General features: G+C 35.4%; 1 protein-coding gene across 12 annotated transcripts in view; it reads left to right on the top strand.

The window, feature by feature from the left end:
* LOC136036571 (zinc finger protein ZFP2-like) overlaps nt 1-21,815 on the top strand; it is a 36,560-nt gene continuing 14,745 nt past the window's right edge. The window contains exons 1-4 of one of the 12 annotated variants that reach the window (XM_065718908.1): nt 1-164; nt 6,503-6,912; nt 10,197-10,442; nt 13,292-13,462. In XM_065718908.1, the coding sequence (XP_065574980.1) occupies nt 13,420-13,462 (43 nt within the window). In that variant the 5' untranslated portion in view covers nt 1-164; nt 6,503-6,912; nt 10,197-10,442; nt 13,292-13,419. Of the gene's footprint in view, nt 165-210; nt 386-2,909; nt 2,995-6,502; nt 6,913-10,196; nt 10,443-13,291; nt 13,463-21,815 lie in introns of those variants that run through there. The other 11 variants (XM_065718874.1, XM_065718886.1, XM_065718901.1 and 8 more) reach the window with 11 other exon arrangements.

Below are 21,815 nucleotides of genomic sequence, written 5' to 3' on the forward strand. Positions count from 1 at the left end.
TAATAGGATGCATCAGATGCTTAATTTTTTTTAAAGAAAAATTAGTGCAAGTGGATGACATTTGTTTGTGACTCCCTTGGTACATTTGTGAATCAGTGACTCATTTGGATCAATACCTGTTTCTTATAATTGGATAGTATTGCTACCTAGGCTAATTATTTTGGGTAAATTTTGCACTTTTCAACTTAGGACAAAAGTGAATAACTTGACACCTTTTTTATATGCCTAATTCAGAAATTAAACATAGAAGAATTTACATTTTAACCCCTCTAAGAACTGAAACCAAACCTAGTTTTTAGAAAGAGGCCTATATCCTTTGAAGATTAGATCAGTACTAGGCTACTGACATGATTTAAAGGGTCTGAGGATCTTTTTGAAAATTTCTGTAAATTATTTTTCATTGCCTGCATTAAATTCCTTTTGTTTTATAACTTTATGCTCCTTCTAGGATATCTAATTGACTATTAAATTCCTTTTATTGCCCGTACTCCCCCCTTCCCTAGTTTGTGAGTCCTAAAACTTGCTGTTCATGTCTTATTTTAATCCTGATTTATAAGCTTTAAAGATTTTCAAATTTAATCAGTAGGCTATGTTGTTAGTGGCTCTGCAGAAGCAAAAATGTCAAAATTAAGAGAAATGAGTTTTTGGTTTTCTAAATTTATGCTCATAACTTCAGGTTAAAGTTGTGTTCTTGAAAATTCACTTCTGTCCCCTTGACTGCCCCATGTTTAACCTAGGTTAAGAGAGGCTATAAAGTTTTCAAACTAAAGAAAATTCTAATATATTGAAATTTATATTCTATAATAGTCTATACAGTACATATCTACATTGGGTAAAATTCTAGTTTAGTGACTTCTTGCTATTTTGAAAAGGGGTTAGGTTAGGAAAATGAAACTTTCAGTGATGGGTCTACAGGCTAAAGTATGTCCTGGGAAGGTATTTTGAAGTAACTACCTCTACTCCCTCTCCCTCTAGAGGTTCCTGACCTTTTATGACCTTTAAAAATATGTATGTTATAAAAGTGAAACCTTGCAAAATAGATCTTCTGCTTGAATGAAGTACAACAAAATTGTTTTCAGCTTCACAACTTTACTCAATCCCAATTTATAAGGTTTTAAAGATTTGCAAATACATTTCCTAAATTTTTGAAAAAAAAAAAAAATATTGATATGGCTCAGAATTCTACTCAAATAGCAAGAATTGCATTTTCAGAACTAAAGGCAGAGAAAAAGCAACTGGTAACTGAAAATTAAGGTTTACTTCCAAGGGTATACTTTGGCCCATAGATCCATCCCCAAAAGTTTCATTTTCCTAACCTAACCCCTTTCTGAGATAGCAAGAAGTCATTAAACTAGAATTTTACCCTACATTTTTTGCTTATTAGTTAGGATGAAAACTTAGTTTTATTTATGTTTAAATAAAAATGTTGAGTTTTATGAGTTTTTCTCACCAGACAGTAGTTGGTGACTAACTCTAGGTAAACATGGTAAGACCCCCAGTACTTTACCTGTACCTAATCTTGGCCGGATGTTCTGATTGAAAATTATATTTCCTGTGCATAGACAGCAGGCTTCTAATCTGGGATAATATGTGTATAGACTTAGATATATATGATTGACCAATGATTATGAATAGGAATGATTAGGACTAGCTAGGATTGACTGGCTATAAATTTAGAAAACATCTTGTGTTAAAAATTTGAATTTAGACAAAAGTTTGCTGCACAATCTAGTTTATAGAAATGCAATTGTTTTCCTACTTATTTTTGTACTTATTGGTTATATAATAGACACTATAAAATTTCAACACAAGAAAATGGTCAAGTAGCTTCTTTATACTGTTGATCATTAGGATGGCAAAGGTCAGATGGGATAATAACCAATTTGTTTGCTTTGACTAGTGATAGAAAATAGTGTCTCATCAAAAGTTTGTGCTATATATTTGCACATTAGGGGGGAGGGGTGTAAAACATAGCATATATTAAATACAACAATGGTTAGTTTACACATTTAATATATGTTATGCTTTACCAACCCCCCAACCCCTAATGTGCAAATATATAGCCCAAATTTGTTTCTAAAGTAATATATATTCATTGTAATTCATTTGTTTTCATTATCAATAATTGAACTTCACTTCCCATGTGCAGTTCTATTATATAACCAATAAGTACCCTTATTTTAAACTAAGTTGATCCAACATTGACTATGTCTGTCCTTAGGATATGTTGTTCAAAATTTAAGACCCATGTTAAAGATTAGACAGCATTTTCCAAGATTAGACTGAAGCTTTCAATGTGTTGCCAAGATTAGGTTCCACTATTGTCTATCAGTATATATGAAACTGTGAGAGTTGTTATATGGGTAGAATATTTAAGCTACTCAGTTGCTTTTTAAAAATATTTGTGACATCTGATAGTGAAACAACCCAGTTTCTAGGTAGGGTAATAGAGATTTTACAGTGAATTAGCTGTTAAAGACTGGATTGGCTGGCCAACTACTGGGCATCTAACCCAAGCACTTTATGCTATTAGTGGCTAGGAACTCTATAATAATGACAAACAAAAAAATTAATCTGAAAATGTCAAATAGATATATGGCCGGTAAAAGGAAAGTAATAGAATAAAAATTAAATGAAACTCACATGTACAATTCCTGACTACACTCTTCAAACCACAAAAGTAACTAATATCAGTTGCTTTTGAGGTTTCTTGAGGGTAGTTAGTCTTTTTTGGTTTATATTTACTTTCATTTAGGCCTAAGTTATTTTAGTTCGCAATTCTACTTTTTTTGTTCTATGCTGAAAATGCCTTGTTGTAAATGGGTAAAAAAGCTTTTAGATTTTTGTTGTTTTTTTTCATTTCCTATTGCTTGCCATAGACCCATTTATCATGTTTTGTTGTTTTGTCCTTTTTTTTGGACTTCCTGGTCACTATTACCACTAGTTGCTAGCATGTGATACCCAGTAGATGGTCAGCTTATCCGCTCTGGACAGGTAAATTATTGTAACATCAGATTATGTTTCAAAGTCTTGTTGCAAAGTCTTTTTAATTAGTATGGTAGCTTGAATGGTTTAATGATGCACATCACTCACAATTCAAAATGTACTGATAGACAGCAGTAACCCTAATCTTGGCCACACATTTAACGCTTGAGCCTAATTTTAGAAAATGCTTTCTAATCTTTGACACAGGTCTTAAAGTTTTAACAACATATCCTAATGACAGACAAAGTCAACTATGGATGGACTTAATCTAAATGGATTAATTATATTTATATAAACTGTTATATTGTGTTTTTAGTTACATTATTTTAGTATTAGATTCTACATTTTTCTATGCTAAAGACACCTGGTTATGCATGGGAAAATCTCTGTTTGATTTTTGTTGTCTTTATTTCCTTTTACTGACAATATACTCAATTGTCATATTCTTATTCATTTATTTGTTTTGCTATGGCTGGCCAGTTGAGCTTTAGATCTTTTATCCTAAAAAAGAAGTTTTGTAAAGAGCATTCCAAATATGTAAAATTTATAGAATTTAATCTCACTTAGGTGAAACAGCTTTTGGAAAAAAACTGGAAGTAAAGAACAACCCTTGTCAACTGAAACCAAACTTCTAGTAAAATTTATATCACAAAATATGAAATAAAAACGTTTATTATTTATAATGAATCTAAATATACACAACTTATTAATTTTATAGTAGTCATTTATAGCTATAAATAGATGAAGTTTGCATTATTTTAGAAACAGGAAATTAAACGCCACAAAAAGAAGCTTTATTTCTAATTCAAATTATACAATAACACCAAACATTAATAAGAGACCAAAAATTTTCCCTCTGCAAAATTTGAATATTATCTGTTGTTTTTATGCTGTGGATATACATAAATACATATTTATACATACACATATTTACTTTTGAAGTTAGTCCTTCTAGGTTTTAAAGTGAACAAGTTTTTGCTATAAGAAACAAAAAGATAAAAAGTTTTTCCAAACAAAAGTAAAGAGTATCATTATAATTTTGGACAAGCGAAATTATTCCAAATATTACGAGTGCTGGCTCCTACTGAGATTTGAAATTTTTTTTGTTCCAATTCTTTTACAACAAGTTCTCTAATAGAAGGGCTATTAGAATGAGAATGAGAAGCATTTTCAAAACTCCATACATTGTTAGTATGAAGAACAGGGTTAGAGGTAAGGGATACATCCCCACCATTAGAAAAACATTAGGTTTGTTTTAATATTTCTATTTACTCTCCTATGAGAAAGCTGTTTTATGGCAGTTGGTATCTACCAAGTGACATATAACAATTGCAAATTCTGTCAGTCTTTTGGTCTGTCTGTTGGCCTGTCTGTCCTGTTTTTGCTACTTTAGGCACTTCCAGGTAAGCTAGGACAATGAAATTTTTCAGGCGTATAAGGAACCAGACCAGATTAAATTGGAAATTGTCGTTTCCTGATTCGACCATATGGGGGGGGGGAGTGGGGGGACTGTTAAATCAGAAAAGTTAAAAAAATGAGGTATTTTTAACCTACAAATGGGTGATCAGATCTTAATGAAATTTGATGTTTGGAAGGATATTGTGTCTCAGTGCTCTTATTTTAAATCCCCACCAGATCCGATGACATTGAGGAGAGTTGGGGGGGGGGGTGAGGAACCTAAAATCTTGGAAAATACTTAGAGTGGAGGGATCAGGATGAAACTTGGTGGAAAAAATCATCACAAGTCCTAGATACATAATTTACATAATCGGAACGAATCCGATCTCTTTGGAGGGAGTGGGGGGGAGGGTTAATTCTGAAAAATTAGAAAAAAACGAGGTATTTTTAACTTACGAAGGAGTGATCGGATATTAATGAAATTTGACGTTTGGAAGGATATTGTGTTTCAGAGCTTTTTTTAAATCCCGACTAGATCCTGTGACATTGCGGAGAGTTCGGGGGGGGGGGCTAAAATCTCGGAAAACGCTTAGAGTGGAGGGATTGGGATGAGACTCGGTGGGAAAAATAATCATAAGTCTTAGATACGTGATTAACATAACTGGAACGGACCCGCCCTCTTTGGGGGAGTTGGGGGGGGAGGTTAAATCTTAAAAATTAGAAAAAAATGATGTATTTTTAAATTACAAATGAGTGATCAGATCTTAATGAAATTGGATATTTGGGAGGATATCGTGTCTCAGAGCTCTTATTTTAAATCCCGACCGGATCCGGTGACATTGAGGGGGGAGTTTGGGGGCCTAAAATCTTTGAAAACGCTTAGAGTGGAGGGATCGGGATAGAACTTGGTGGAAAAAATAAGCACAAGCCCTAGATACATGATTGACATATTCCTCTCCCTTTGGGGGAGTGGGGAGGAGGTTAAATCTAAAAAATTAAAAAATGAGGTATTTTTAATTTAAAAAGGAGTGATCGGATCTTAATGAAATTTCATATTTAGAAGGATTTTGTAACTCGAATCTCGTATTTTAAATCCTGACCGGATCAAGTGTCATTGGGGGGGGGGGCAGAAATCTTGGAAAATGCTTAAAGCAGAGATCAGGATGAAATTTGGTGGTTAGAATAAGCACAAGTCCAAGATATGTAACGGAAATAACTCGACCGGATCCCTCTCTTTGGTGGAGTTTGGAGGGGGGGGGGTAATTCGGAAAAATTAGAAAAAATGAGGTATTTGTAACTTACAAACGGGTTATCAGATCTTAATGAACTTTGATCTTTAGAATGATCTTGTGCTTTAGAAGTCATATTTTAAATCCCGACCAGAACTGGTGACATTGGAGGGGGAAACTGGAAATCTTGGAAAACGCTTATAAATGTTGTATAGACGAGATTGATGTAACCGGACTGGATCCGCTCTCTTGGAGGAGTTAGGGGGTGGGGTTCAGTGCTTTGGCGAGTTTGGTGCTTCAGGACATGCTAGGATGATGAAAATTGGTAGGCGTGTCAGGGAGCTGCACAAATTGACTTGATACAGTCATTTTAGTCGGTTCGACCTTCTGGGGGGCCGAAGGGAGACGAAAAATTAGAAAAATTGAATTATTTTTAACTTATGAGTGGGTGATCGGATCTTAATGAAATTGATATTTAGAAGGACCTCATGACTCAAAGCACTTATTTTAATTCCCCACCGGCATTAATCTACTGATTTTCCTTTTAAAGCAATCTGTTGATTCTTAGAATTTTGCCAGAGCTCATACCATATGAGCTCTTGGCTCTTCCAAGCTCGTCACAAGTGCCATATTAACTCTTAGCTCTTGTTTTTTTATTGAATACTGTACGAAGATTTGCCCTGTATAAGCACAACAAATGTAGGTGGAATCCTAATAGCTTAATGGTTTCAGACAAAGTTTTATTTTTTAAGCACTTTCATTACATATGTCCTTATAGGTATGAAAGGCTTTTATTAATGATTTTTATGCATGTTACTTTCAGCTATTTTCTAGGTTTTTGTTGTCCATATTCTTTTTGAAGACACAATATTAAAATTTATAAATTTCAGAATCTGACAATTAATAATGACTTGATGGAGTCAAGGAAGTGGATAGTAGTTCGTTCTAAAGAAATATGGATGCATCTCACCTCTTTGTTTGTGCTGCTGCTCTTAAGCAAAGTGACTTGTATTCAGTGATTGGACAGTATCTGAATACATGTATTTGAAGTACATATTGAAATGCTTTCCTTATATTTCAAACATATATTTAATACATTTCTTATGGTAGAGGTAGAGTATTTCTTCTGGTAGAGTATTTGAAAGCATGTCAGTCTGAACAAACTGGATGGGATTTCTGCTTGTTGGAAGGATAAACAATTCTGACTTATGATAATGTACAATGGCAAAACTTTCAGATATTGCAATTCTTGACAGGAAATATTAAATAGTGCATTGTCCAGCCTACTCTTGTACTGAAGGTAGTTCATTTTAGCAGAAGAACTCTAGGTACAGGCTTTATAAGGATTGTTATATATTAAACAGTTGTTAGTAATTACTTTTTAGTAGGGACTTCAAAACTTTTAGATATTTTTAAAAATTAATCTACTAAAGTATTGACTTTTGATGCTGATTCAAAATATATAAATTTATTAAATTCAAATTATTGAGATATCAATTTAGGAGGGTAAATATGTATTGAGCTTCCTAGTTGCAAAGAAAGTAATGCTGCACTGTAAGGTATTTGTTCCTCAAAAGTCATGTAGTTTAGTCTATAATAGTAAAAATAGATACGTATCTTGTTTTATGAATAAAAAGTTCAGGGCATCAGTTATAGTAACATATGCCCCTGTAGACCTGACTGATGGAAATGTTCGTGACAGAGATGAATATTACTTATAGTCATAGGAGCATATACACAGGGCCCAAGGTAGAAATATAATGTTTTATTAGGAGATTTTAATGCCCAAGTTTGGAGAAATAGGGATAGATGATATCTTAGCCAAGGTAAATTTTGCATAGGAAAAGTAAACAGTCATGGCTACAGACTGCTGCAGTTTTTATTGGTATAAAATTCTAGTTATAACCAATACAGTTTTTGGTCATAGGGATAGATGATATCTTAGCCAAGGTAAATTTTGCACAGGAAAAGTAAACAGTCATGGCTACAGACTGCTGCAATTTTTATTGGTATAAAATTCTAGTTATAACCAATACAGTTTTTGGTCATAAAATGACCCATTATTCACATAATGGTAAAGCAAAAAACATTGCTCATTATGTTATTTTAAACCAAACACTGGCAGGATCAATCAAACATACTATTGAATGTGCAGTGCTGTTATTGATGTTAAAAGTAAAGATCATCATCTATTAGTGTCTAGGGTTAATTTAAAGCTGAAATTTAGGAAGGATAACTACCTCCCAAGAAGTTATGATCTTGGTAGACTACAGGATAAGAATTTGAGAGAAATTTGCCAGGAAAAGTTGAATACTAAACCAGTAAGTTTAAAATTTGACAATCTATGAGATGGATAGAGTAATTTTTGAAAAACAATATATGAAGTTGCTGATGGTATCTTAGGGAAGAAAGTTGCGAATGTAGCTAGGAATATTAGTAACAATGCTTTATGTTTAATAGAGAGGAGAGGGGGCTGGCTGAAGAATTATCTCAATGATAAGTCATATGAGAATAAGAGGAATGTAAAGAAGTGGAAAAAGTATTAAAATATAAACTAAGGAGGCTATGAATAAAATTTCTAAGAATCTGGAAGATCCCACTAGACGGCATAATGGTAAAATATTGTACTGGTATGTTAATAAATTCAAAGGGAGTAATCAATCCAGACTTGGCCCAGTTAAAGATAGAAACAGGGCTACAAATGGTGATGAGGAAAGAGTTAAAGAGAGATGGGCAAAACATTTTGAGAATGTGCTAAACCAAGATACAGTTGCAGGAAATGATGTTAAGGAAAATGAAAAAGTTCATTATGTCTTGGATGTAAAGGAAGATTTTTTTTTTGTGAGGAAGAATCAGCAATACTACTAAAGAGATAAAAAAAATAATATGGCCACAAGTGCTGATAGTGTGGTAATTGAGTTTCTTAAATATGGTGGCTCTGAGTTTAGAAATCAGGTACTGATGATAATGAATATGATTTTCAAAAAAGGGGTAGTACTTAGCAATTCAAGGAATATCCTGGTTATACCTGGTTATATAAGAAAAGTAATAAGAGTGAGTGTGATAATTATTTAGGCATTAGCATGATCTGTGGTGGTTGTAAATTACTTAGTAATGTGATACTTTTTAAAATGAGAGAGGCTGTAGACAAAGTTATAAAGGAAGACAAGTGTGATTTCAGAAAGGATTGTGGATATGTTGACGAAACTTCTACTCTGAGGTTAATAATTGAAAGGTCTCTGATTGTCAAACACTATTGGTCCTTAGTTTGATAGATTTCTAGCAAGGCTTTGGTTCTGTTGATAGAAGAGCTTTAGCAAAGGTCTTATCCTTGTATGGTATACCAGAAAAATACATTAAAGTGATTAGTGATATGTACGAAAATAACACTGCTGCATGTAGGAAATGAGGTTAGCTACTGGTTTCTATTAAATCAGAAGTTAAGCAGGATTGTGATCTATTCCCCTTAGCAGGGGCGGATCCAGGATTTTCCTTAGCAGGGGGTGCATAATCGTTTGCTCTAATAAATTTGCAAACAAAAATGCCGACAATTTGAAGGGAACCTCAACAACTATATGTCATGGGTAGGTAGTGGAAATGGCCATAAATTTAATCAAAAATCTGGTGAAGATTAAACTTCTAATAAATTTGTTGAAGTTAAAATGATTGAAGTACTGTTACAACAAAGAGTAAGTTACAAAAACCAGTAAAAGTTTGAAAAAAGATCGATGCCGTTCCACTGATTTAATCTGAGAATTCAGAGACCAATCTAAGTAAACGCATATTTTTTTGCCTTCTTTAATAAGCTATTTTAAGAAGACTATTTTTCTTAAATGATTAATCCGACCTTTGAAGGAGTATTTTGGCTCCTATACTTAGTTTTAAGCACATACTAATACAGACCCTTATTAAAGTTCAGATTTTTCTAAAGAGTCTGACCTTTATTTCAATGTTCTAGGATGAACAGAGGCAATGATATGTCATGTAACACAGACCTTTAATTAGAAAAAATTAAACAGCAAAGTGGCCACCATTTGCTAACCGTAAATTAATAATATCTTTGCACATTTCATTCATTTACATTTTATTATACAAATCCCCTCAAAAATAACAAGGTTGTAAAAATCACTCCACTTCGCAAAAAAAAACAAATTTTATGACAGCCAAAAAATTAATGATATTAATTTCTTCACCTCTGTGCTTTAGCAAGACTTAAAACAAATCTTTGATAGCAAATTGAAGTTTAGGTATTACGTTTTTCAACCCTATTGTGACACCACAACCCTGAAATGTCATTTCAACAGTTTAAGGAAGCTATGATTCAAATTCCCCTCTTTTTTAATACGCAATGAAGATGTTCACCTCCCAGTTGGCTTTTGTGGTAACACAGAAAGATTCCCCTGATAAATTTAAATGTTATTTGATACTTTTAGGTGGTATGCGTCATCAGTAAAATCTAACGTTTCCACATAATGTAACTGAAACTTTGTTTCATACTTATCTAGAAAAACAAACAGTCTTAACAATTAAAAACTTATTTATAACTCAACTATTACAAACCAATTACAAACTATTACTTTATAGGATCACATTGTCCCAACCCCGACCAAAGCAAGCCATCCCAACTTCAAAACCGCCACTACATAAGGGGGAGGGGTGTTCCTCCCGCGCCCCAACCGGATCTGCCAATGGCCCTTTGTATGGATGATCTTGATGGATTTTGTCCAGAGGAGCATGGGAAAGGTAATGGGAGAACACAGAATCCAATGGAGAGGGAAAATGTGCATGAACTCAGATTATGCTGATGATTTAAGCATTCTAGATGAAAATGTGAGGGAAATGAATTAACCTTTAGAGGTTGGGCAAGTTCAAGGTGCTAGAATAGGTTTCAAAATTAATGTCAAGAAGACTAAGTCACTAAGGCTAGGAATAAGTATAAGTTAAAAGGTGATGTTAGGTAATAAAAAGATTGATCAGGTGGACAGCTTCACTTACCTTGGTAATATTATTAGTAAAGACAGTCGGATCAGTGAAGATATTAAAAGTAGAAAAGCCAATGTTCAGGTTTTTTTTTCACCGTTAAAAAAAAGTTTAGAAGAATACTAAGGTAAATCTTCAAACTAAGATTAGAACATTGGAAGCTGCAGTGATGGCAGTGGTCAAATTTGGTTCTGAAGCATGGGCGCTCCAAAAAGCAGATGAAGATTTACAAGATGTTTTCTATAGAATTATCGTACAGATTTTTCTGGGCACCCAGCTGACTGTCCTTATTTCAGACCCTATATTGTACAAAAAGTGCGGTTTAATCCTGTTTTCTAGGGCCATAATGAGAGGAAGGTTGAGATGGCTGGGGCATGTCCAGCAGATGAAGGATGACACATTGCCAAAGATTGGTCTTTCTCTGCCAACTGTCTAGGGTTAAACGGAAAGCAGTTCATCCATGGTTGGGGTGGGAAGAAGTTGTAAAGAAATATTCAAGGGTAATGGAAATTTCTTGGTGGGGTGTACAGAGGGAGGCTTTGAATAGACTGGGATGGAGGACGAGCGTTCATAGCTGTGTTGGCCTCAGGTGGCTTGATATCGTGGTGAATTGTCAGTTGTAGTAATAGTAGTATTATTAAGCATTGGGTGCATTTGAAACATGTAAGTTGAATCGTAAACCTCACATCAAATTTGGGCTGCGAAACAATGGAGTCATCAACTCCTAAGTACTTATCTAGTGTAAAGCATCAGAGGCTATCAGGTTGTAAAACGTTGTTAATAGCAACTTATTTTGATTAATACCTTTTTTTTCAATTATGTTAAATTAGCATAAAATGGATTTCGTTTTGGCTTATATTTGTTTCCATTATTTACTTATCTTTGTTTGTTTTTGTTTTTGTTTTTTTTACATGGGTTTGGTTTAGACTTAACTTTACATATAGCTTGTTATAATAATTTTTTAAAATTTATAATGAAAAATCCAAAGACAGTTTGGCAAATTTTTTGCTTATCTCGCAAAATGTTTTGTGTCAAAACTTATGATAGGTTTATTTCCTCCAAGATTCCCCCCCCCCCTTTGGAAGCTTCCCGTAATATTTAAACTTGATTGATTTCTGATGGCTGATTTATTATCGTTGAATGAGATAAAGGCTGGCCCTAGGTATGTTGGGGCACACTACCCCAAACACAAACTTAATTGACATTTCAAAGTTTTTAAGCAAAATTGATATCTCGAAATTTTCATTTAATATCAAAGGGGAGAGAAGAGGACTGGGTAGCAGAAAAGGAAACAAAAGGGGCCTCCAGTAGCTTTTGGTCTTTAAAAATGACGCTAGAACTTTTTAATTTCTAAGCAAATGAGTCCCCTCTGAAGTCTCTAAGATAATTCATTCCATTTGATGTGGGCGGGGAGATTTATATTGGTACTTTTGCAGCCCTTATTTGGGCTTAATATTAAGAGGAAGTATTTATTTTTCTTCTTCATGAGGGTTCCTTTAGCCCAAGGTTTCATATAATTTTATAGCAAATCAGACAAATTCAACACCCTCTCTTGAGCCCCTTTTGTTAGAGGAGGGCAAATACTTTGAGTAATTTTGTTTACAATAGTCTTCCTTGGTCAAGGATTTGTGGCTGTAATTTCCAAATTTATCAGAATAAAAAGTTTTGTGATGCATTTCTCTTTTCCTAACCCTTCCCACATCAAAATATTGATGAAATTTTCCACAAGGAAAAAATTTTCACTAAGTTTCACGCCACTCGACTCCCAGGTTAAACATACCCCCCCCCCTCGCTATCTATGTATCAAGAATTGACAGAAGGGACGGGGTGGTTGATGAGGGAGCTTTTTCCATCCTTTACAGAATTAATTCTGTTTGTTTTAGGGTTCAATATTGCTATTTACTTTTGCATGATGATTCTTACTGATTGTTTAATTGCAGAAAAGTTGGTCGTGTGAATTTGATTGTCTTATCAGCTAGGAGCTTCTAAGGATTTGCTAGGATAAAATGTAAAATCTTGCCTTGATGGGTAGATTTTGCTGAATATTATTGCTAAGGGTGTTCTTTGAAAATAACATACTTAGTTCTGTAAATAAAGAGGCTCTCTGTATGTCCATTATTTTCCTTGAACTGCTTGAGAGATCGACTTGAAACTTCCAAGGAATATTGGATGCCAATTCGACCTCAAACTCTGAATTAAGAGGAGTTGTGATAATCTGAAAGTCTCTAATAAGAAGAAAATATAAGAAATAAGAAGAAATAATAATAAGAAGAAGTAGTAATAAGATAGTTGAAGAGATTCAATGTCAATAACATGAAGGTGAGCTCCAAGTCAGAATCAATCAAATTTAAGCAGAGCTTAAATTGGATTCAAGTATGCAACTAGTAATTTTTTAAGTTTTATCATAGACACAAAAGGAAGAATTAAAGACAATATTAAAGAAATCTCATATGATGAATTAAATCAACAAAACAAGATTTTTCAACTGAAATTAAAGAGCAGCTTTAAGAGTAAAAATGAACAAAAATGATAGGAATCTCATATAGATTAACTTTACTTGTGATTAGATTAATCTTACAATGCTTCATTTACAGTTGTACTTAAAAGCATGTACAACGTATGTATTTACCAGTACTTACTAGTATGTACTTACTTACTTAATAGTATTGTTTTTATGTATTTTTCCTACTATTTTCTAGATGTTTGCCTCCTTCTTCTCATTTGAAGATAGAATATTAAAACCTCATAATTATTCACAATCTGAAGATCTCCATGGAGCTGGAGGAGTCAAGGAAGCTGACTGTCGAGATTGCTTTATAGATCAAATATGGACACATCTTTCCTGTTTGTTTGTGCTGGTGTTAAGCAAGGTGATTTGTATTGCTTATGATAAACTCAAGTTTCCGTAGTACTAGTAGAGCAATTTTACTGAAAATAATCATTTTTTATATAATAACTCAACAAAAACGGAGCTCGCGAGGATGTACTAAAATAAAACAAGAGCTAAGAGCTCATATGGCACTTGTGACGAGGCAAGAAGACCTAAGAGATCATATGGTATGAGCTCTAGCAAAATTCTATGAATCAATAGATTGATTTAAAAGGAAAATAAGAGGCTTAATACCGGTCAGGATTTAAAATAAGAGCTCTGAGTCACGATGCCCTTCTAAATATCAAAATTCATTAAGATCCGATCACCCACTCGTATGTTATAAATACCTGATATTTTCTAATTTTTCCTCTCCCTTTAGCCCGCCAGATGGTCGAATCTGGGAAAACGACTTTATCAAGTCAATTTGTGCAGCTCCCTGACACGCCTACCGATTTTCATCGTCCTAGCACGTCCAGAAGCACCAAACTCGCTAAATCACTGAACCCCTCCCCTCAACTCCCCCAAAGAGAGCGAATCCAGTGCGGTTCCGTCAATCACGTATCAAGGACATTTGCTTATTCGATACACCAAGCTTCATCCCAACTCCTCCACTCCAAGTGTTTTCCAAGATTTCCCCCTCCAACTCCCCCCAATGTCAAAAGATCTGGTCGGGATTTGAAATAAGAGCTCTGAGACATGAATTCCTTCTAAATATCAAATTTCATTAAGATCCGATCACCTATTCGTAAAATAAAAATACCGCAATTTTCACGTTTTCCAAGAATTCCGGTTTCCCCCTTCAACTCCCCCCAATATCACAGGATCTGGTCGGAATTTAAAATTAGAGCTTTAAACCGCAAGACCCTTCTAAATATCAAATTTCGTTAAGATCTGGTCACCCTTTCGTAAGTTACAAATACCTCAATTTTCAAAATTACCCCTCACCAACTCCACCAAAGAGAGCAGATCCGGTCCGATTATGTCAGTCACGTGTTTTAGACAGGTTTTAATTTTTCCCATCCAGTTTCATCCTGATCTCACCGCATTAAGAATTTTCTAAGATTTCTGGTTCCCCTCAACTGCCCCCCCCCCCTCAATTACGCTGGATGCGGTTGAGATTTAATATAAGAGATCTGAGTCACGAGGTCCATCTAAATATGAAGTTTTATGAAGATCCGATCACTCCTTCGTAAGTTGAAAATACGTCATTTTTCTAATTTTTTCGAATTAACTCCCCCCCCCCACACAATAGAGCGGATCCGTTCCAATTATGTAAATCTCGTATCTAAGACTTCTGCTTATTTTTCCCACCAAGTTTCATCCCAATCCCTCCAATCTAAGCGTCTTCCATTTGTTTAGGTCCCCCCGCCCCAAACTCCCCCCAATGTCACCAGATCCTGTCGGGACTTAAAATAAGAGCTTTGAGACACGATATTCTTCTAAATATAAAATTTCATTGAGGTTGATCACCCGTTCGTAAGTTAAAAATACCTCGTTTTTCTAATTTTTCAGAATTACCCCCCCCCCCCCCCTCCAACTAGCCCAAAGAGAGCGGATCCGTTCCGGTTATGTCAATCATGTATCTAGGACTTGTGCTTATTTTACCACCAAGTTTCATCCCGATCCCTCTACTCTAAGTGTTTTCCAAGTTTTAGGTTTCCCTCTCCCAACTCCCCCCCCCCAATGTCACCAAATCCGGTCGGGATTTAAAAATAAGAGCTCTGAGATACGAAATCCTTCTAAATATCAAATTTCATTTAGATTTGATTTACCCGTTCGTAAGTTAAAAATACCTCATTTTTTCTAATTTTTCAGAATTAACCCCCCGCCCCCCACTACACCAAAGAGAGCGGATCCATTCTGGTTATGTCAATCATGTATCTAGGACTTGTGCTTGTTCTTCCCACCAAGTTATATCCCGATCTCTTCACTCAAAGTGTTTTCCAAGTTTTAGGTTTCCCCCTCCCAACCCCCAACCCCCCATGTCAGAATCACACCAATGACTCTCGCTCTAAACCAAATAACCAGCGATACCAGGACTTGAACCCCTGATCTCACGGACAAAGGATTTCGAGTCTAGTCCGCTAACCTATTGTAAATACTAAAAATGGTCCTTTTAAAACATAAGACCATTTTACTGTATAAGGGTATGTATATCAGGAGGGGGATTTGTATCGGTGACACTCTTAAAGCAACAAGAAGGCTCTTGATCCTTCGTTTCCAACGTCGAACAGCAGCTGCATACGGAAGCTTGGTAGCAAACAAACTTCGACTCAACCGTAAACTGCTAGCAAAACTCTACAATGCTTCTGCACTCCCGAATTTCTTATACCTTGCACCTTTTTGGCGTACGTTTACGATAACCGAGACGAAGGAGCTTCGGCGAATCTATTTCCGGTATGCCAAATACCTGCTTGCCCTTCCACCATGGTCAAGCAACTCCTGAGTCATTAAAAGATACGGCATCATAGACCCGAATACTTCTATCAGAAAAAGCATAGACGCTTATAATAGTAGAATTGGTCGGCACCCATGGAGAGCTATTTTGATTCAATGAATGTTTTGATTTTGTATGTCTTAATTGTTTTTAAGTAAGGTGAAGTGTTGCAAAATTTTTTGTGTAGTTTTTTAGGTCATTTTTAGGTCACTTGGAAAAGGATGCAAAGTCTCGTCTGTTCTTAGCAGCAAAAGTGCTCTCTCAAACAGATTGAAAATTAACCGCAATTTACATAATGTCGAAGGAATCTTCATGCCTCTCCACTTCTACGAATTTCACGTTTAATTCCTGGTCTGACATGTTGAGAGCCAAAATAATTGGTCAATATCAACTAATTGGAAAATGTGTGGGATAACACTCTATACTGCAACGGTCATTACGTCTGGATTGGAACCGACTTTTGGCTGATTGGAAACCAGTCTCATCTGGATTACCCCGTGGGCGGCCGCCACTCTACTTCAAGGCTTTGGTCACAAAACACTTGCGTGCGCAATCGATTAGCAACTCTAGTCTTAAAATAGTTGTCCCATGGGTGCTGGGCCTTACAAAGCAAATTCTATAAAAAATTAAAGTAAATAAATAAATAAATAATGAGTTCTTAAATAGAACTCAGTGACGTTCTAGCGTCCTGTTATTGCTGTAACTAACAAAGATAAATAAAAGCTTCATGCCCTTTTTTGAAATAAAAAAAAAAGCTTTTTTCTGAATTAATTTTATTGTTAAGCTAAATACAAATAACAGTTATTTTTTATATTTTTTGTTGTTAAAGCATTAAAAAAAAAGTGTTGCTTCTCTTTATGGTTTATGTTCCCTATTCAGTTTATACTATGATTTTGTAGCCTATGTATAAAACTATATTTGCTCCTCCAATGCTTCTCTTACGAGTTTCACTCTACAGCATCCTCAAAAGTTTCCCAGCCAAAACATTGGGGAACTTTTGAGCATTGAATAACGGAAGTAGTTTTTTTTTTTTCAACAAACCGAAGAGTGACCAAGACTATTTGTAAACTCTGGTAAATCAAAGGAAAATTAGATTTTTACTGCATAAATAATCCTTCAATCAGTTAGTAAACATGGTGATCTGTGAACTTCTCTTTAACTCTTTATAAACGTAGTTACGTCAGTTTTATTTGTAGTTCTGGTGTTCAGTAAAGTTGTATTGGCACATGTGAAGTTTTACAAACTTAGATTTTTATTGCAAAAGCAGTGAAAGGATCTCTAAATTTTGGTCTCTAACCTGTTTAAAAATCTTGCAAAAAAACCCATATAACAAGTGAAGAGAGGGTGGGGATCAAGGGCTCTCCTATGTATGAAATGTTTTTCATCGAAAGTAAATTTCATTAATTGCTTTTATTTGAATAAAAATTAGATCCCTCAAAAAAAAATATGATAGTTCCATTCGTCTAATCTTTGTACGGCTATTTACTTTATGAATTTTAGCCCTTTGAAAATTATCCCTGTAGGTCTGAACCCTTTGAAAGTCAAAGGGCTTTTAGCCCTTTGAAAGTCAGAATAACTTCTGCCTTTCAAATAACTTGAAGAAGGTGCAGGTTTTAATTTTTTATGAAGATACTGAATACTGAAATTGTTTTCTTACTACCATGTTTTAACAACTAAACCAAGTGGGCAGTCCACTGGGGGATTTGACAAATATATCTCGTAGACTTCTTCTAACTTCTTCCAACTTATGCACTTAAAACATGTTAATTTGATCTTTAATTTTCTACAAAATTTTTCCTAAAAACAATGGAATCTATCGGCCTCTTGTAACTTATCTAATACGTGACTATTTCATGATTTTCATATAATTCCTTCATTAAATGGATATTACTGTTTTTATTTGTTTTTGTTTATTTGTTGTTTTTTTCGTTGTCTCTTGGCATGTGTCAAATTTAACTTTATATATTTACATAAATTTTAATTTTTTTTTCATAAGTTTTATTATTGTGACAAGTCTATGGCTTTCTTTTGTTTTGAATAAAATAAATAAATTATATAATAATATAATAGTTTGCCGCTATGAGCTGTTTCACTTTGCAGTGGGAAACCCAAAAACAGTTGGAAAATCTTTTTGCCAATCTTGTGAGACTCATTGTGTATTAAAATCATTTTTTTAAACCTTTTTGCACATTACTAGATCTTTATTCCAAATTTCTAAGGTAAATTCATCTTAAATTTTCTTTAGAAATTTTACCGTCCAATCATGATAAAAATATGTTTGGAAATGCAAATTTTGTTTTACTACCTACGCAGGAAGGTCATTTTGAACCTATCTTTAGATGCGTCTTGTAATCTTGAGAGTGATTGCCACCCCTTTAAACTGGAGCTGAAAAGTAACATAAACGGTGGCATGCTTTTGATGTATATTTTTGTTGAATTTATCTGCCATAATGAAATAGAAAACCCAAAGACACTAAGGGAATCTTTCTCCCAATCTTGCAAAACTTATTGTGCATTAAAATCATCTTTTAAAACCTTTTTGCACATCACTAGATCTTTATCCCAAATTTTCTTTAGAAATTTAAGAGAAACCCTCCAATCATGATAAAAATATGTTTGGAAATGCAAATTTTATTTTACTAACTTAGTAAAATAGGTAATCTTTGCACGCTTAGGCAATCTTTCTTCCAAACTTGCAAAACTCATTGTGTATTAAAATCATCTTTTAAAGTCTTTTTGCGCAACACTAGGTTTTTATCCCAAATTTACAAGGTAAAGTCATCTTAAATTGTCTTTAGAAATTGAAAACGAACCCTCCAATCAAAATTATACCATACAATCATGATAAAAATATGTTTGAAAATGCAAATTTAATTTACTACCTACACAGGAAGGTCATTTTTGAACCTATCTTTAGATGTATCTGGTGATCTTGAGACCTATTGCCACCCTCTTAAACGGGAGCCAAAAAGTAACATAAACGGTGGCATGCTTTTGATATATATTTATCAGAAATTTATCTGACATAACAAACAGAACAAGAGCTAAGAGCTCATATGGCACTTGTGACGAGGCGAGAAGAGCTAAGAGCCAAGAGATCATATGGTATGAGCTCTAACAAAATTCTATGAATCAATAGATTGATTTAAAAAGGAAAATAAGAGGCTTAATTCCGGTCAAGATTTAAAATAAGAGCTCTGAGTCACAAAGTCCTTCTAAATATCAAAATTCATTAAGATCCGATCACCCACCCGTAAGTTATAAATACCTAATTTTTTGTAATTTTTCCTCTCCCTTTTGCCCCCCAGATGGTCGAATCTGGGAAAACGACTTTATCAAGTCAAATTGTGCAGCTCCCTGACACGCCTACCAATTTTCATTGCCCTAGCACGTCCAGAAGCACCGAACTCGCCAAATCACTCAGCCCCTCCCCCTGACTCCCCCAAAGAGAGCGAATCCAGTACGATTCTGTCAATCACGTATATAGGACATTTGTTTATTCTATCCACCAAGCTTCATCCCGATTCCTCCACTCCAAGTGTTTTTCCAAGATTTCCCCCTCCAACTCCCCCCAATGTCAAAAGATCTGGTCGGGATTTGAAATAAGAGCTCTGAGACATGAATTCCTTCTAAAAATCAAATTTCATTACGATCCGATCATCTATTCGTAAGATAAAAATACCCCAATTTTCATGTTTTCCAAGAATTCCAGTTTCCCCCTCCAACTCCCCCGAATGTCACAGGATCTGGTTGGAATTTGAAATTAGAACTTTAAAGCACAAGATCCTTCTAAATGTCAAATTTCATTAAGATCTGGTCACCCTTTCGTAAGTTACAAATACCTCAATTTTTAAAATTCCCCCCCCCTCCTCCCCCCCCCCCCAATTCCACCAAAGAGAGTAGATCCGGTCCAGTTTTGTCAATCAGGTATCTTAGACAGGTTTCTATTCTTCCCATCCAGTTTCATCCTGATCTCACCGCTTTAAGTAGCCTACTTTCTAAGATTTCCAGTCCCCCCCAACTGCCCCCCCCCCCCCAATTACGCTTGATCCGGTTGAGATTTAAAATAAGATATCTGAGGTACGAGGTCCTTCTAAATATGAAGTTTCATGAAGATCCGATCACTCCTTCGTAAGTTAAAAATACGTCATTTTTTCTTATTTTTCAGAATTACCCCCCCCCCCCCCAATTGAGCGGATCCGTTCCAATTATGTAAATCACGTATGTAAGACTTCTGCTTATTTTTCCAACCAAGTTTCATCCCGATCCCTCCAATCTAAGCATTTTCCGTCATTTCAGGTATCCCCACCCCAAAATTCGCCCAGTGTCACCAGATCCGGTCAGGATTTAAAATAAGAGCTTTGAGACACGATATCCTTCTAAATATCAAATTTTATGGAGATCCAATCACCCGTTCGTAAGTTAAAAATACCTCATTTTTTCTAATTTTTCAGAATTAACCCCCCCCCCCCAACTACCCCAAAGAGAGCGGATCCGCTCTGGTTATATCAATCATGTATTTAGGACTCGTGTTTTTTTCCCATCAAGTTTCATCCCGATCCCTCCACTCTAAGTGTTTTCCAAGTTTTAGGTTTCCCCCTCCCAACTCCCCCCCAATGTCACCAGATACGGTCGGGTTTAAAATAAGAGCTCTGAGCCACGATATCCTTCTAAATATCAAATTTCAGTGAGATCCGATCCCCCGTTCGTAAGTTAAAAATACCTCATTTTTTTTAATTTTTCAAAATATCCCCCCCCCCCCCAACTACCCCAAAGAGACTGGATCCGTTCCGTTTATGTCAATCATCTATCTAGGACTTGTGTTTATTTTTCCCACCATGTTTCATCCCGATCCCTCCACTCTAAGTGTTTTCCAAGTTTTAGGTTTCCCCCTCCCAACTCCCCGCCCCCGTCACCAGATCCGGTCGGGATTTAAAATAAGCTCTAAGACACGATATCCTTCTAAACATCAAATTTCATTGAGATCCGATCACCCGATCACAAGTTGAAAATACCTCATTTTTTCTAATTTTTAAGAATTACTCCCCCCCCCCAACTACCCCAAAGAGAGCGAATCAGTTCCGATTATGTCAATCATGTATCTGGGACTTGCGCTTATTTTTCCCATCAAGTTCCATCCCGATCCCTCCACTCTAAGTGTTTTCCAAGATTTTAGGTTTCCCTCCTCCAACTCCCCCAATGTCATCAGATGCGGTCGGGATTTAAAATAAAAGCTCTGAGACACAATATCATTCCAAACATCAAATTTCATTAAGATCCAATCACCCGCTCATAAGTTAAAAATACTTCATTTTTTCTATTTTTTCAGAATTAACCGGCCCCCCACTCCCCCCCCCCCCAGATGGTCAAGTCGGGAAAACGACTATTTCTAATTTAATCTGATCCGGTCTCTGATACGCTTGCCAAATTTCATCGTCCTAGCTTACCTGGAAGTGCCTAAAGTAGCAAAACTGGGACTTTAGGTTTCCCCCCTCCATCTCCCCCCAATGTCCTCAGATCTGGTCGGGATTTACAATAAGAGCTCTGAGACACAATATTATTCCAAACATCAAATTTCATTAAGATCCAATCACCCGCTCATAAGTTAAAAATACTTCATTTTTTCTATTTTTTGCGAATTAACCGGCCCCCCACTCCTCCCCCCCCCCAGATGGTCAAATCGGGAAAACGACTATTTCTAATTTAATCTGGTCCGGTCCCTGGTACGCTTGCCAAATTTCATCGTCCTAGCTTACCTGGAAGTGCCTAAAGTAGCAAAACCGGGACCGACAGACAGACAGACCGACAAAATTAGCGATTGCTATATGTCACTTGGTTAATACCAAGTGCCATAAAAACCAAAGACCCTTAAGCGATCTTTCTGTCAATCTTGCAAAACTCAGTGTGTATTAAA

The sequence above is a fragment of the Artemia franciscana genome, chromosome 2 (assembly GCF_032884065.1).
Source record: "Artemia franciscana chromosome 2, ASM3288406v1, whole genome shotgun sequence".
Taxonomy (NCBI): Eukaryota; Metazoa; Arthropoda; class Branchiopoda; order Anostraca; family Artemiidae; genus Artemia; species Artemia franciscana.